Source organism: Maylandia zebra, linkage group LG18, assembly GCF_041146795.1.
Source record: "Maylandia zebra isolate NMK-2024a linkage group LG18, Mzebra_GT3a, whole genome shotgun sequence".
NCBI classification, from domain to species: domain Eukaryota; kingdom Metazoa; phylum Chordata; class Actinopteri; order Cichliformes; family Cichlidae; genus Maylandia; species Maylandia zebra.
Window position 1 is genome coordinate 28,426,292 of NC_135184.1, and position 16,099 is coordinate 28,442,390.

A 16,099-nucleotide genomic window follows, 5' to 3' on the forward strand; every position below is an offset into this window, starting at 1 on the left:
TACTATAAGGGGCTAAAGATTATGTTGTAAATTTTTATCTCAAGATATAAAATGCTATATAATGTGAATGTTAGCTTACCATAAAGATTGGAAAGAAGGGGAAACAGCTAGCCTCCCTAAAGCTAACTACATGATTCCTAAAGACAAATTAACATGTTTTACTTTATTTGTTTAATCTACAGCAAAAGCCTTGCAAAGGAATTACATGTCACACTTATTCTGCTCATGTTCAACAATTACTGTAATCCATATGTGCCAAACAGAGTTGGAAAATAGAAGTAAGCAGATAAATCCAGGCGAGCTGTTGCTCATTAAGAGGATGTGTATTGTTAGCTTAGCCACTGAAGCTAATTTAAGGAAGTCAGACTTGAATTTTGAAATGAAATTATACCAAACTTTTTTTTAGAGAATTTGGCTATATTCCATTCAACACAGTGCAAATGGCTTGTAACTGAAAAACTAAAATGTACAAAAATGGTCCCAGGGCCTCAGAAGGGTTTTAATTGTAGTCTGTGTGCTAAGCTAAGCTAATGAGCTGTTGCATTATACTATAAGAGTTAAATAATAATAATGGATTGGATTTATATAGCGCTTTTCAAGTCACCCAAAGCGCTTTACAATGCCACTATTCATTCACTCACTGGTAGAGGCAAGCTACAGTTGTAGCCACAGCTGCCCTGGGGCAGACTGACAGAAGCGAGGCTGCCATATCGTGCCATCTGCCCCTCTGGCCAACACTAGTAGGCGGTAGGGTAAAGTGTCTTGCCCAAGGACACAACGACCAGGACAGAGAACCCGGAGATCGAACCGGCGACCTTCCGGTTACAGATACGCTTCCCAACCCCATGAGCCACGGTCGCCCAACAAAAATAAAATACAAACCTTTGTTTGCAGCTTCAAGTTTTTTATTCTCAGCTTCTTGTGTTTTTAGTTTCTTCTCCACGTCTGACAAAGAAAGTAAAAAAGTACTTTTAAACAGGATTTAAGATCAAGCAGAAATGTGTTGCAGGTCTTCAAAATATTTATGAGACTGACTCTAAAAGCCCCTATTTGTTTACTGCAGCCACAGGACCCGGGCACCTCACAGTCACTGAGTCACTCATAAATGCATCTGTTTTTCCATACAGTGCTTCTGCCTTTTGGTTTAGGTTTTGTTAGGTAAACAATGACGGTGTAATATATCATGTTTTGCAGTTCATCTGTGCTTGTATTTAAGACCCAATACTTTCTTTTTACACTGACTGATTGTATTGCCACTAGCTAGTTAGCTTAACATAAAGACTGCAAAAAAAGGGAAAACAGCTTGCCCGCCTCTATTTCTGCTCAGCAATTTGTCTAATCCATACATGACAAACATCGAGTTAGAAAATAGTCGAGTACATAACAAGTAGAGAAAGCCAGGTTAGCTGTTGCCCATAATTTTCAGTTCCTGTTAGCTAAATGAATGCATTATACTATAAGAGTTAAACAGATGTTTAAATCCAACCCTGATACATGTTTGCGACAAAATATCAAATTAATTTTGTGACTACCTGCAATATAAAATACAAACCTTTGTTTGCAGCTTCAAGTTTTTTATTCTTTGTTTCTTGTGTTTTTAGTTTCTTCTCCACGTCTGACAAAGAAAGTAAAAAAGTACTTTTAAACAGGATTTAAGATCAAGCAGAAATGTGTTGCAGGTCTTCAAAATATTAATGAGATTGACTCTACATGCACTAAATTGTTAAATGACTGACCTTTGATTTTGTCAGATGTCTGCGTTTCAGCCTCTTTCAGTTTCGCCCTCAGATCAGCAATCTCCATCACTAGTGGAAATACAAAAAACTGGAATATTATATCGTACTAAAAGGACATGAACAGCATGACACCAAAAAGCAAATTCAACAATATTCATACCATATTTAAAATTCTCTGCATCTATATGCTCAAGTTGACTTTCAGTGTCATCCAGCTGCCTCTCTTTCAACTTTAGTTTCCTTTGAAGGTCTGAAAATGCGTCGAGATTAATAAACACAACCATTAGCTTAAAATACAGGTTACTTCATGCAAAATATAGATTTCAAAGTTTGTTCTGTACCTGCAAGGCTCTTAGTATGAGCCTCTTTGAGGGCTGCTATGTTATTTTCCAGTGGTTTAATTTGCTCGTGAAGCTCCATAATCTGAGCAGCTAAAACAAAACACAAACATTATGGACTCTGATGCTGTTTGATATTTCATCCTTGTTGCTGACTGAACCAGAGCAAAATACTTACACAGATTAGCAATATTTATATCTTTTCTATCCAGCAGGTCTGTCTTTTGTTGTATCTCATTCCTGATGGCCTCCAGTTGATCTTCCAGATCTACAAAAACAGGCAAAAGTGATGTTTTACGTCCTTAAAATATCTGTAGTATTACTATGATCACATCTGAGGAAAGCCCACTGCATCCCACCTTTAATTTGTGCTTCTTGTGTCTCATTCTTCCTGTTTTGTTGCTTCTTCAGTCTTGCTATTTCATCTTGCTGATTCAAGATCTGAAATGCTATTAAAAAAGAAAATCATCTTCATGCATGATCAGTGCATCCAGGTAAGGAAATCCCCGAAAAATTAAGTCTGTTCATCCGGACGTAGCGTTTTCAGTGGGAGAAATGTTCCGTCACTTGAAAACACTCACTGAAAGCACTACATTCAGATAAACAGACTTTTTGTGATAAACATACATGTGCATACATATTAAAGACAAAGAAGAAGAGAGCGAGGGAAGTATTTTATTCTGACTGTTACTCACTCAGCTTAATATTTTCATTCTGTTCATCTTTAATTCCCTCTATCAAAGAATTGAGCTCTTCTTGACGTGCTGGAGAAAAAAAGATGAGGAATGACTTTTTTTTTCCCCACCGAATGCATGTATTTTATTTTTTAAGAAGTCATTGCTTTACACTATGTGCAGGTAAGATATGTCACTCACCTTTAATCTTCTCGTCATCTGTATTATTTTCAGCCACAGTGACCAGTTTCTCGATTTCTGTTTGTAGTGCAATAATCTGCAGAACTGAAAGAAGGTTGGAACACTGATAAGTATTTGTACCTCAGTTAGTAATCTGGATTCTTTCAGCAGGTTGTTTGTACTCACGTCGTTGTGGTTGAGTACTTCTCTCTTTCAGCTCTTTTGTTAGTTTGTCCAGCTCCTCGTTCTTTTCATCTATGGCTTTTTGGAGCTCTGCAGAACAGACAAAACTTTGTTATGAGTAAATGTAAATATTTATTTAGCTAATATTAAAGCTGTACAACAACCCTTTAATGTACACCATGTGAATACTGGACCCCAGTAGCGCTGCTTACTTGACTTGACAATGAAACACACTCACCATCAACCTTGGATTTGGACACAGAGTTGTTCATTTGTGCTTTCAGTTGCTCCACTTGCTGAGTTAATGTAGAAATTTGTAGAGCTGAAAGAATCAGTCAGAATAAACATCAGCGTTCACTGTTCTCATCTAAGACACATGAAAATGTGCACAACATCTGCGAATAGTAAAACATTGAGAATGTGGAGAAAGAAATCATGGCAATATATTTTTTTTGACATATTAAGATATATTCAGATATTTTAATATTCAGATAGTATGATGTCATCATATCACATAGCAACCACCCAGTAAAGGGCTAAAAAGTTCCTTTTCTTATCAATTATGCTCCTATAAAAACATAAATGTATTTTTATTGCACAACATTAACATCTAGTTTAAATTCAAAAAGTCTGATTGACACCATCCTATTGCAAAAACCTAGCAAGTGGCTAAAAATGACATTTTTTGCCTTTATGCACCTACATGCACCTCCTTTTATTTGGATATTATCTTATTATGAGGCAGCTAGTTTTATTTATATTCACAAAGTTGAATTACACATGCCTACCAACCACCTAGGACCTTGTGAGATTACCCCAACCCCCAATGTGATTAAGTATATCAATCAGCCAGCTGCACAAATAGGCCAAACACTACAGTGGCACTACTGTAGCGTGGGCATGCCATGTAGTAGTAATTATAATAAATAATGCAGTACATTTGCAGCTCTTGCTTGACCATGAGTGACTCAGGCGTTCCCCTAATAACTACAAAATTGCATCATCATGAATTAAACCTTTTTTGTTGAAGGTGATAAAAAGTTAAGTAAAATATGATTTACAGCTTCTAAAATCTTCACTTTTAAATCAATATCATAGGGAAAAAAATGAATATATTATGATGAATTTGACAGCTTAGAAAGTTTTTTATTCAGAGATTCAACACTCACCAAGTGAAGTAACAGAGCTCGATTTGGACTGCAGCTCCTTGATTTTGTCATTCAGGTTTTGCTGCAGATCTGCACAGAGACATTTATTATGGGTGCTGATCACAGACAACAGTTTTCTGTATTTAGCAAGAACAGCAAGTCAAAGATTACACTCACCTGTAATTTTCTGCTTATCATCTGAACATCTTTCTGTCTCGTTCAGTTTTTCCTGCAAGTCTAAGAGAAAGGTTACATTACTAAGCAATAGTCTAGGCATTATTTTTTGATACAGGTCAGCATGAAAGCTCATATTGTTATATTTTGTTGGCTTTCAGTGGGTTTTGACTATGAGTTTGTAAAACTATTAATTCCAGGTTTCTCCAATAATTCAGTTCAGTTCACTTTTATTTATACAGTGCCAAATCACAACAACAGTTGCCTCAAGGCGCTGTGCTTTGGTGACAGAGGGAAGGAAAAACTCCCTTTTAACAGGAACAAATCTCTGGCAGAACCAGGGAGGGGCAGCAATCTGCGGAGACCGGCTGAAACTTGCAAGCATCTTAAAATCAACTTAATCCTTCTTGTTGCAGAAACTTAAACATGCCACGGATGAACTTACCGAGGATCACTTCCTGATCACGAGAATGCTCCAACTCTTTAACCTTCAGTTGTTTTCTGAGATCTAACAAAATGTAAAGTTAGCTTCAGGTGAAGAAGGTATCAGAGGTGATACTTGCTTTTAGAGATCAAAAGAAAAATACTTACTAGAAATTGTAGCAGCACTTTCTTTATCCTCAGCTGTCTTAACTTTTTCAAGGTTTTCAAGTTGGCTTTGCAGATCAGTGATGTTCAAAACTGAGGAACAGAGGAAGAAAGAATCAAAGCAGAACTTTTTTCCTTCATCATTTCTGCAGACACTGCAGTCTTTCTTGACTTACTCAGGTTGGCATTTTCCTGGTTCTTCTGTTTCAGCTCATTGACATGTTTCTCCAGCTCTCCCTTCTTGGCTGCAAGCTCATTTGTGATCTCTGAGGTCATTTTAAAGAAGTTAAAACAGGTTTATTGGTCAGACACGAGAGATCATCGTTCACGTTTTGTACTGTGAATTACAAAAGCTACCAAGTTTCTTTATCTCTCACACTTATTTTGTTTTTTCTACAAGGATGGGGAAAACTAAAACTCTCACTTGCCCCACATCTGACTCCTCTGTGCTTCTGCCTGCTCACTTGTATTTGTCACACTCTTATCACTAGAGGAAAAGCACAATGGGAGATACTTACCAGTTAGCTCACTGGTTTGTTGAGATTCGCGGTTTGACAGCAGATTCTGCAGGTGCTTCACCTGACTCTGCAGATTCAGGATTTTCAGTGCTAAAGCACAAAGAAGCAAAAAGAGTAGTTTGCTATAAGACATGCTGTGAGAGAATTACTTCATGAGAGGGAAAAAGGCAAAAAGAAAGAAAATTCAACTTGTCAGTGAACCTTTGTGCTCACAGTTACTTCATACTCACTCAGTTTGGTGTTATCTCGATCACTGCTGCCTATTTGAGCCATGAGTGTGTCTATTCTGTTTTGTAGCGCTGCAAAAAACAGTGAATTGTATTAATAACATTTAGTCACCTACTATGACTTTGTGTCACCCTCAATCAGCACCTTAAACCTTAAAGTACCTTTTATCCGGTCACCAGCTGTCCCATTCACATCCTTGTTCTGCAGGTCCCATATCTCATTCTGGAGCTCAATGATTTGTAAAACTGAAACAAACAAACATCTGATGAATGACAGGTAAGGTTTGGTTGTGTCATTTAGAGGGATATTTTAAATGGAAATGTGTGTAAGTGCAACCAAATTGCAAAAACATGACAGAAACACATTCTTTTCCCAGTATGATGGTGATTTTACAAATCTTAGCTTCTTCTAAAATTATGCAAAGTTACACCCATCAAGATCATTTGTTCTTTAACACCATGCAGACATTAAGCTAACTGATTTATAGGCCTTTTCCAAGTAGAGAAGGTCCCCATGTGAAAAGTATCCACTGCACAGAACGCACAGAGCAGGAAATCCTGGCCCCCAAATGTTGTCAATTGCCCCCAGAGGCTTAGTGTTGCAATAATAGGCAGCGGGTTGTCAGACTGTTTAAACAGTGTTGATCACAGAGTACAGCAGTGCACTCACCCACTCTCGGGTTGGCAAGCAATTCCTCCATTTCTGCAGTCTTAGTAATCAGTTCATCTTGCTTCTTCTCCAGTTGCATCTGCAGCTCTGTGGGGAATCAGAGAGAAACAGATATATGACTTGAGGTCATATTTGTTTCACATTTTTCCTCCAGGAAGTGTGCTGACTATGACAGCTGATACTCACGTGAGATGATTTCTGGATCTTTTGAGTTTGAGATCTGCTCCTTCAAAGCCCTCACTTCAGCCTTCATGTTGATCACATTCAGGACTAACAGAGACAAACGTGAGCAGATATGACGGCACAGATTAGTTCTGAAATATAATGTGAGGATGTGAGCAAAAAAAAAAAGGAGAGACTTTAACTGCACCGCACTCACGCAGAGCAGTTTTGAAGTCTTTTGTCTTGTTCAGTTCTGCAATCTTATCTTCAACTTCAGTCTTCAGCTCTGACAAAAAATAAATCAGTCACATCAAAACTCAGTCTCAGACACTCTGAGGTCAAAGTCAGATTCGCAACTTACGGTTTCGTTGTTGCTCGAGTCCAGAGCACTCATGTGTCTTTAACAGCAGTTGCCTCTCCAACTCTGCTCAGTGAAAAAGGAAATCCAAGTTAACAAAAACTGTCTCTGACACAAACTGTTAGTTATGGATCTATTCAGAAAAACAAAATCAACTCACCTGCGAATTTATCCTTCATAAGAGCATATTCCCTGTTTTTGTTTTGAAGAAACATCTGAAGGACTTTAAAAGAAAAGAAATGGACTGAAACACTATGGTGCAAATTAGCAACATGAACATCCTGCAGCAAACAGCTTTCGATCTCAGGCATGTGGCATGAATGTTGTTCCGTTCGCTCTATGAAAGCCCATTTCGCTTGAAGTGATACAGTGATTGTAGGACATACTTACGAGTTAATGTTAAAGAGGATTCTGCGTTATCGTCACGATTTTCTATTTCAATTCTTTTGAGATGTTTGTAGAGTTCAGCGATAACCAGAACTACAGAAAATACAAAAGTCAGGGTGTACAGAATTATGTTTTAGGCTACTTCACAACAATCAAGATTGATCCAAGTGTTTTTCTGGACTTACTTAATCTGGCATTAGCCGGATTCTTGTTATTCAGCTCATTGATATATTTCTGTAGCTCGGCTCTCTTCAGTGTAAGCTTATCTGTTAGAGTGTTCCTTATGATCACCATGCTTGGAGCTGAAAGTGACACACATGTCAAGTTGCTACAGTAACATTATGACACTCTATGCTAACATGAGGTCTTGGGTGAGATACTTACAGTTTGAATTGTAGGTTTGTGACAGCAGCGTCTCCAGGTGCTCCAGCTGACTTTGCAGACTGATGATTTTCAGAACTGAAAAAAAGGTTAAAAAAAAATGTAGCTGACTGCAAAAGATACGACTGCAGAGAGTTTTAGAGTTTCTCACAAGACTCACTCAGTTTTGTGTTTTCACCGGCTCTGTTGTTGATTTCATCGATGAAGCCGTCAAGTCTGTCCTGTAAGTCTGAGGAAAAGGAAAGTATGTATTTAGATTATATTTTGCAGGTTCTATCTTGACTTTAAACAACACTAACCCTCTTCTCGATCGCTTGTGGCTCCATTGGTGGCTTTGTTCCGAAGGGTCCATAACTCATGTTGCAGTTCAAGGATCTTTAAAACTAAAGCAAAGCAACGTGCAGTCTTTAAGTTAGAAAATGAATCTTACTGCAACAATGTCTACCAATTTTTTGCTTTTTGTAAGCAACTCAGAATCTCATTGGTTCCCTTCTTTCCCTGTGCCACTCCAACAAGTCTCTACTTTACACTCTTTTGAACTAATGATTGATAAAACATAAACCCCCAAAACATCCAGCATATCAAGCAAAGCCTCTCACAACATTATTCTTTCACTCTGCTGTTAATTCATTTTCTTTAATCTTGGTTTTTGCAGGTTTACATGTGACCTGAGTTAGATTTAACCATAAAAGCCATGATATGTGACAGTCCAGGTCTCATCTGTATTCAGTTTGTGTTTGACTAGCTTGTGATTTAATAGCACGACAGCTGAAAGCACAAGGACCTAGCAGGGCGACTATTGGTGGATTTGTCTAAAACAAGGATCAGAAAGTCGTCGTGCATTTCAGCCGTTTATTAGCTGCTTCACATTAAATGATTATACTTTACAATCCTTAACTCTGCTGGCCACTAGAAAGGAAGCAGTTTAAGGTTCTTCCACACTAGTTTTCCCTTTAAAACTGGATGTTATGTCCCTTTTTAATATGCACTTTATGTACATAACTGTGAATGTCAGTTTGAGTTTAGCTTAAAAACAATGGTTAGCGTTCAAACAATAATTCTGGTTCACATAAAGTAAAGTCAAGAAACTCACTTGCTCCTGGGCTAGAAGTCAGACGTTCTATGTCTGCAATTCCTGAGCTCAGTTCTTCTTGTTTTCTCTCCAGTTGTTTCCGTAGCTCTGTTGGACAGAAATAGGGGTTATTAAGAGATGTTAAGAAATTCCCAGTTTTCCCAAGGAAAATGTAAAGATGTAATTTAATTGTCTCAAGCGCAAAACTGTTTAAAAATTGCTTTAAAAAAATCCACTTAATTAATAGAATAAAAACAAAGGTATGGTATATATCTGTGGCCTCTGTCCCTCACCGGAGGTCAAGTCTTTGTCTTCTGAGAGAGAGATCTGATCCTTCAAAGCCTTGAGTTCATCATGCAGGCTCATCAGCTTTACAACTGGAGCAGAAAGCAACAGAAACATCACTACACAGATTACAAATTCAACACAACGAGATTACAAGCCGAGCGAGAGACACCGCTGGACACTGCGTACGGCAACGTGACTCACTGAGAGCTGGTTGGAAGTCCTCGGTTCTCTTCAGTTCAGCAATCTTGCGGTCAAAGTCGATCTTCACCTCTAACAGAAACGAGACACATGCTTTAAAATCAAGCAGGAATAATCAGAGGTTGTAGCTGAAAGCCATTTTAAAAACTTACGCTCATATCTTTTCACAAATTTGGAATCTAATTCAGTCTTCAGTCGCAGTTTCCTCTGCAGCTCTTTTGTATAAAAGGATAAAATCAGGTACTTGAAGCTCTTATCAGACAGTTTTCAAAATTTCTAAAAAAACAAAACAAAAAACAAACTACACACCGAGCACTCACCTCTTATTTTGGCCTGAGCTTCGATGTATTCTTTTTCTGTAACTCCACGCACAGCTGCAGATTTAAAGTATCATAATGTAAGATCGCAATCTTAATGTCAAGGATTAAGAAAGTATTCTCTGCTCAGAAAAAAATGATGTTAAATGTTTTTCTGAATTTAACACTAAAGTTAGTGCAGGTGGACTTACTGGTGGGCTGGCCTGTCAGGTGCTGCTTTTTCATTTCTTCTATTAGGCTGATGACTTGCACGACTGTTCAAAGACAAAGAAAACACCATTGTCTTGAGTGTTGGGCCTTAGCAGCACATTTATACGTGGTGAGGTTGGTGAGGTGATCATTCCGCCTCTCCTTTATACTTACTCTGCTGTGCCTTAACATACTCCACTGCTTCCAGTTGCCTCTGTAAAACGTCATGCCTTTGCTTCTCTCTGTCCAACAAAACGCGGAACCCTAGGATGAATAAACAGCTATTAATGTTTCTACTGCAATTAGCAGATCATAATTTGGTAGTTCCAAATAAGACAAGTACATATGTGACTTGACTTCGTAGTGTAAAGTTTCAAAGATTTGTGCTGCCATTTACCTTGAATTTGGGAATCAGTGATGTTTTTGGCGTTTCTCATCAGCTGTTGAAAATGTAGCACCTCGGCCTGCACTCTCATAATTTGCAAGGCTGTCGAAAGAATCAAGAGGGTGTCGAGTTGATGGCGCAATAACTACACAAAGGACGTGCTCGACGCTGAATGTTCACTTACTTAGTTCCCTGTTGTTCTCGTCATCGTTCAGCTGTATAATCAGCTTTCTGAGGAGATCAATCTTTTGCATCCATTGCTTCCTGGCATCTGAATTTAAAAAAATTAAATAAATAAAGTAAAAAAAAGAATAAACGTGTGCTGCTCCACAAAGGAGAGACGGGATCTACAACTCACCAGCGGCGAAGGTTTTGGATTTCTCAATAGCATCGATGATCATCCTCTTCAACTCTGCAATCTTCGTGCGCACATAAATCAGCTCCAGCACTGGACAGCCAGCAGAGAACGAAGTGTTGGGAAATGTTGAAAGACAAGCCTTTAACGTTATTACTCACACAAGAAATGCAGGCCTGTTTAGAAAGATTCACTTACAATTAGCAGAGTAGCCACCTCCTTTTTCTTGCAGCAGAACGATCTTCCTGTTGAGCTGTTCTTTCACTGAGCAGCAGAAGAAAATGGTCAGGATACAGAAATATAATAACATAATAAAATGAAAGAAGATGACCTTTTCTCCCAGTTTAGCATTATATTAATCTGAAATCTAAATAATTATTAAATATTTCATAACACCTATTGTAAATTCCTTAAGATTCTTTTTTTTTTTACGGAATATGCAGCCATGCATTAGATCAATTTCAGCAACCATCACTTCTTTGCTCCATTTTGTCCTGAGCAACCAAAAAGTTACCAAAAAACTAAATGGATTTCATATAACAGTGTGTTATGCAACCTTCACGCAGAAACCGACTGTGACCAAGAAAGGAGGAAGTGGGAGACCACAGTGCACAGCTATGCATATTTAGGAGTTAAAATGGTACCACAGGAAAAAAGCCACACTTGAGCTGTGGCTTCAAAAATGAACCGACTCCCAGAGATTGCCACATTGATGACACTTCTGCTGCATCTTTTTTTCCAAAGAGGTAGCCATCAGCTCCAGATCAATATGTTTGAATTACTACAGATACCAGACACAACCCTTTATCTCAACTTGGAGCTAGTACTAGAAATACTCTACGTTGTAACCCCATAATGCGAGGTTTATATCCTCTCCTGGATCTTTTGCGTGGGGGTAAATGTATTAGCCACTAACCACAGTGCCACTCGCTACAGTAGCTACATTACAGCATTAAAAAGCATAGTTTCAGGTGCTGCTTTAGTTTAGTGTAGTTGACTGGGTGACCACTTGCTACAAGGCCAAATAAAGTTGCTCACCTTCAACTCTGTACCCAAGGCCTCTTGTTGTCTAACAAATGTTAGCCTGAACCTTCCTGCTGTTATACTGCAATGGGCCTAGCTTCACTCATGTTTTTTTTTAAATTCTTTGTGTTTATACACTACTTTGCATTTAATGACGAGTTATTATTAATCTATGGACCCATCTCCAACCAGTCACGGCAGACGGCTGCCCCTTCCTGAGCCTGGTTCTATTAAAAGGGAGTTTTTTCTTCCCACTATCGCCAAGTGCTTGCTCATAAGGGGTTATTTGATTGTTGGGGTTTTCTCGCTATTATTGTACTGGAATATGCTCTTTGTTATTTACAACATGTCTGATGTTATATGAAGACAAACACTTTTTCATGAATAACTGACATTTAAAGGGTAAGAACTTTTACGTTTTAATTGCAATTTATTTAGACAAAATACTAAGCTGTTGTTAGCAGCACTAATAGAGAATGTGAAATGAAGTTTAAAAAATTAGCCACCAAGGAATGGTATAGTTACTGAACAATGTGTCAATTTTTCTGCCTGAACTGTGGACAAGCAATTTTCACATAATAAGCAAAAGTTTTTTTAGTTAAATCAAAGAGCCCGCAGTTTACCCAGAGTCATGCCAATTGAACTCCCAGAGTTTGGTTTTCCCCCTCTTGTTTCTGCCTCTTGTAAATCCCAGAGCTGATTCTGCAGGGAGATTATCTGAAGTACTAAAAGAAGAGAAAAAAAAAAAGAAAGCAATGAGCCATTTCCTTCTGCTTATATATGCATTCGCACAACACCAGCGCCTTCGGTTGACCTTCCGTTCCTCAAATGTGGTTCAAAAATACACTTACTGAGAGTTGCATTTGAAAGGCTTTCTTCAGCTTCCTGTATCTGATCTTTGAGTTCAGCCGTCGTCTTGTCCAGCTCTTTCTGCAGCTCTGCAGGAAACCAGTTTAGAAATGAAACATCTTCATTCAGTTTCTGTGGCTCCAACCAGAAGAATAGCGCTCAAGTGGAGGCAAATTCAAACATTTCTCAGTACTGCAAGATAAGCACATCATGCTAACGATAAAATAGCTCACCTGCGATTTCGTCTGCAGTTCTGTTAGAATTAGTAGCAAGCTTGATCTTCTCCTGCAAAGTGCTCACCTCCCCGGTGAGTGTCATTATTTTAAAAACTGAAAGAAAGAAAACACTTTTACATAAAAGCTGAACTGTGCAGCGTCATATGATTAAAATTTAATTAATTATGATTAAATCGTGACCTGTGCGAGAGATTTTACTGTATTTCCAAAAAACTTACGGAGAAGTGTGTCACCATCAAGCTTCTCCAGCACCTGCTTCATTTTGAGCTGCAGATTGGGTTGGTACGCTGTCAGGAAATCACACATGCATTTTAACTTTTGCTGATATAAATTGTTTCCAACTGTTACATATGTGCAAGGAAAGGCTTACTGCCAGATGTAGACGATGCTGTTGACATGCATGCAGCAAGTTCCACTTTCAGCTGTATGACCTCTGTCCTCAGCCCAAAGGCCTCGTCACCTGTAAGAAAGTGTACAGGTTGCAACAAACCAAAGCAAAAGTAGGCCTACTTAAACTCTTCGCTGGATGTATGCTCACCGAGTTGGTTGTAACGGTGATTCGCCTGCTGAAGTTTCCTTTGTAACACCTCCAAAGTTTCTTTCACACCTGATAAGGAAATGTTAGGGTGACACGAATGAGGACCCACACACACAGCTTTCACCTTAATTGTTCGGTACTTTTCACCAACACTGTCCCAGCTTTGCAGCTGCCACCCACACACAACACCCCACCACGTATTTCAGCTCCTCCCCTCCTGTCTCTTTAAGACTAATTTCTTCTGACTGGCTGCGCTTTGCAAACAGAAGATTTGAACAGAAGGTAAGTAGCGCATGTCTGCTCACAGCCAGAGCTCCACCTGAGAAGGCCAAATGTGGGCAACTGGCTAAAACAGAGGGCTTAGAGCAGTCTGAAGTTTTTGGCTCATTTGAAATAACTTCTCTATAAGCTGACCTCTTTTTTTTTTTCTTACTTTGACCATGTTTAATGTAATAAATATGTATGTATTGATTGATTGAATCAAACACAAATATCATTTCCTACACGCCTATAGAAAGTAGTAAGAAACCTAGTTTTAAAGAGCTCTATATAGGAATATTATCAAGTCAATCTATTGACCTTAAAGTTGGGGTTAGAGGTCAAATGTGACAGGAGGTAAACATTTAAATGTAAGATTTTAGATTTAGTTTTTCAAATCTTTATTTATCTGACTAATAATGTAGAGACAACACTAAGACACTCGCTCAGCTAAATACTGGCATCACATTTTGAATCTGTGCAATGCACGCTCAATAATCCAGTTATTAAATCCCAGAAACTTGGTTCTGTTCATGTGGATGCAGCATATTCAGTGGGAAACATTTTTTACATCACTTATCCGAGTGATTTGGACGTCGCTTGGATGAGTGAATAAAACATTCCAGATTAGCAGAAGCAGCTTACTGGGAACATGTTTTTGGATTGTAGTGTATTGTTAAATAAAATAGATGTAAAAAAATAAATAAATAAAAATCACTTACCGGTGCAAGTTTTGATGACAATTGACTGTAATAAAACATTTGATCTTAGATCAGATGAAGATAATATAACAAGTTTCTTATATCTATCGTAAGTAAGTAAGTAAGTAAAACTTTATTTATATAGCACCTTTCTAGATAAAAGATCACAAAGTGCTTCACACAAGGATAACAAAGCATAAAACAAAACAGACGACAGTTAACAAACAGCAATTCTAAAAAGATGTGTTTTTAGTTGTTTTTTGAAAGAAGCTACTGAGCACAGAGATCTTATGCTCAGTGGGAGATACAGATATACTAAAACTTTTATTGATCACAATATTTATAGAGATAAATCACATGATGTAATAACTATTTAATAATTACTACTTACCGTCACATTTACAGGGCTGTTTTGAAAGTCAGTGGATAGCTAAGGTAAATGCACAAGAAGAAATGTATCATTAGTAGTAGCAGCCAAACTTCTGCTCATCTCTAAACATTTGCTAAGTCACATTTTCTGGGACTTACAAGGATCCTGGAAAGGATTGCGTCCAAGTCGGGATTCCCAGTTCTGACCAACCTGTTGTGGCCTGAAATAAACGAGAAAACATAAATATTTACTTTTTTGTTGTTGTTACAGGTATTTGTTTAATTCAACCCCTATTAACTGACAATAAAAAGGACGATATTATTTCCCCCTACCAGCTCTGGGATCAGAAGTGCAGAGTACACAGGTGAAGAGGAGCGGAATCCAAATGAATTGAGAACCACCAGCCATGGTTTTTCCTTCCAAAACCTTCCTCTGCTGTCAGCAGCAGTCAGCGGGCCTTTTATAAGACTCTGACTGATCAATGTCCAGGGGTAGTGATGACTTCCCAGAAGAGGCGGAATAAATAAATGACTTAATTTGCTGTAAATGGCAAAAGTTAAACACAGCCAACTGTGCACACAAATAATAACAAATAAGCAACCGTGTCTTTAAATTAAATTCCTTGCCAAAAAGGAGAGACCTTATTGTCTGATTTATTTTGACATTTTTATTTGTCTCAAACAAACATTGCGCTAAAGCTCAAATAAAAATCAATCACGTTCAAAGTACCAGTACGAGAACTTTTAATCACATACAATGCCTCAAAGTCTGTGAATTGCTTTGGATTTTTCTCAATTTCCACTCTTAGCTTACAACCCCCCCTCCCGAAGATAAAAGATAAACTTATTAAACCTAAATAGATAAACATACAAACGTCATCATCTTTGTTTGAGGAAATGAGTAATGCATATGTGCAAGTAAAGAAAATAGAGGAACCTTTGCTTTATTTTTGCATTTGCAAACATAATTAAAATGATATTTTTTTTATTTTTTTCCACCCTGTCTTGTCAGGGAGCTTTTGCAATCAGACACATTTTGCTTTTCCGAGATTAGCGCTGCAAACGCTCTATAGGCTCCTCTCATTCATGTGTTTCTGCAATTACACATTTAAGTGTAACTCTGGGCTCGGTTTCCTCATATGAACTGGTCGCTTTCAGATCCTTCCCCAACATTTGAATTGGAAGTTCAGGACGTTGACTTGGCCTTTCAAAAAAACCAAAAAAAACAAGATTCTGTGTAATGGATTTTACGCATTTGTTTCTAAAGCAGAAACGCCTGTAGGTTCAGTTGGAGCTACTTTTATGACCACCAACACGGTGAAGGTGCAGGGTGAAGCATTGAGGTGTGTCTCTGGTCTATGCTGAAATGACAGATGATGTGATTTTTTAAAATTACATTTGTGGTGGAATGCAGGATTTATTGTTCCATCAATAACAGTAAGACATCCGGCCTAACCTGGCACCGTAATGCTGGAATGAAATGCTTTCCTTTCTCTCAACTCATTTGAAGTTAAAAGTCAGATTTTGCTCTCATCCCTCCACAAGACATTGTTCTAACAGTCTTCTGGCTTGATCTTTATTGAACTGCACAGGCAGA

At 38.2% G+C, this 16,099-nt stretch overlaps 1 protein-coding gene across 1 annotated transcript in view; it reads right to left on the reverse strand.

The window, feature by feature from the left end:
• si:ch211-14a17.10 (uncharacterized) overlaps positions 1-14,961 on the reverse strand; it is a 34,287-nt gene extending 19,326 nt beyond the window's left edge. Inside the window, exons 1-50 of the mRNA XM_024805942.2 lie at positions 14,836-14,961; positions 14,662-14,723; positions 14,525-14,563; positions 14,155-14,179; positions 13,175-13,243; positions 13,007-13,096; positions 12,855-12,923; positions 12,634-12,729; positions 12,403-12,489; positions 12,175-12,276; positions 10,727-10,792; positions 10,532-10,621; positions 10,358-10,444; positions 10,186-10,275; positions 9,963-10,052; positions 9,791-9,853; positions 9,603-9,656; positions 9,435-9,497; positions 9,286-9,354; positions 9,090-9,173; positions 8,818-8,904; positions 8,024-8,107; positions 7,885-7,953; positions 7,728-7,802; positions 7,529-7,645; positions 7,347-7,436; positions 7,117-7,179; positions 6,960-7,022; positions 6,816-6,884; positions 6,623-6,706; positions 6,437-6,523; positions 5,929-6,012; positions 5,770-5,838; positions 5,540-5,629; positions 5,198-5,287; positions 5,025-5,114; positions 4,879-4,941; positions 4,437-4,496; positions 4,281-4,349; positions 3,350-3,433; positions 3,115-3,201; positions 2,950-3,033; positions 2,770-2,838; positions 2,434-2,523; positions 2,253-2,342; positions 2,078-2,167; positions 1,897-1,986; positions 1,737-1,805; positions 1,553-1,615; positions 883-945 (exon numbers count right to left, since the gene is read on the reverse strand). Coding sequence (XP_024661710.2) covers positions 883-945; positions 1,553-1,615; positions 1,737-1,805; positions 1,897-1,986; positions 2,078-2,167; positions 2,253-2,342; positions 2,434-2,523; positions 2,770-2,838; positions 2,950-3,033; positions 3,115-3,201; positions 3,350-3,433; positions 4,281-4,349; positions 4,437-4,496; positions 4,879-4,941; positions 5,025-5,114; positions 5,198-5,287; positions 5,540-5,629; positions 5,770-5,838; positions 5,929-6,012; positions 6,437-6,523; positions 6,623-6,706; positions 6,816-6,884; positions 6,960-7,022; positions 7,117-7,179; positions 7,347-7,436; positions 7,529-7,645; positions 7,728-7,802; positions 7,885-7,953; positions 8,024-8,107; positions 8,818-8,904; positions 9,090-9,173; positions 9,286-9,354; positions 9,435-9,497; positions 9,603-9,656; positions 9,791-9,853; positions 9,963-10,052; positions 10,186-10,275; positions 10,358-10,444; positions 10,532-10,621; positions 10,727-10,792; positions 12,175-12,276; positions 12,403-12,489; positions 12,634-12,729; positions 12,855-12,923; positions 13,007-13,096; positions 13,175-13,243; positions 14,155-14,179; positions 14,525-14,563; positions 14,662-14,723; positions 14,836-14,911 — 3,853 coding nt within the window. The 5' untranslated portion in view covers positions 14,912-14,961. The remainder of the gene's footprint in view (positions 1-882; positions 946-1,552; positions 1,616-1,736; positions 1,806-1,896; positions 1,987-2,077; positions 2,168-2,252; positions 2,343-2,433; positions 2,524-2,769; positions 2,839-2,949; positions 3,034-3,114; positions 3,202-3,349; positions 3,434-4,280; positions 4,350-4,436; positions 4,497-4,878; positions 4,942-5,024; positions 5,115-5,197; positions 5,288-5,539; positions 5,630-5,769; positions 5,839-5,928; positions 6,013-6,436; positions 6,524-6,622; positions 6,707-6,815; positions 6,885-6,959; positions 7,023-7,116; positions 7,180-7,346; positions 7,437-7,528; positions 7,646-7,727; positions 7,803-7,884; positions 7,954-8,023; positions 8,108-8,817; positions 8,905-9,089; positions 9,174-9,285; positions 9,355-9,434; positions 9,498-9,602; positions 9,657-9,790; positions 9,854-9,962; positions 10,053-10,185; positions 10,276-10,357; positions 10,445-10,531; positions 10,622-10,726; positions 10,793-12,174; positions 12,277-12,402; positions 12,490-12,633; positions 12,730-12,854; positions 12,924-13,006; positions 13,097-13,174; positions 13,244-14,154; positions 14,180-14,524; positions 14,564-14,661; positions 14,724-14,835) is intronic.
• Positions 14,962-16,099: the final 1,138 nt, after the last annotated feature.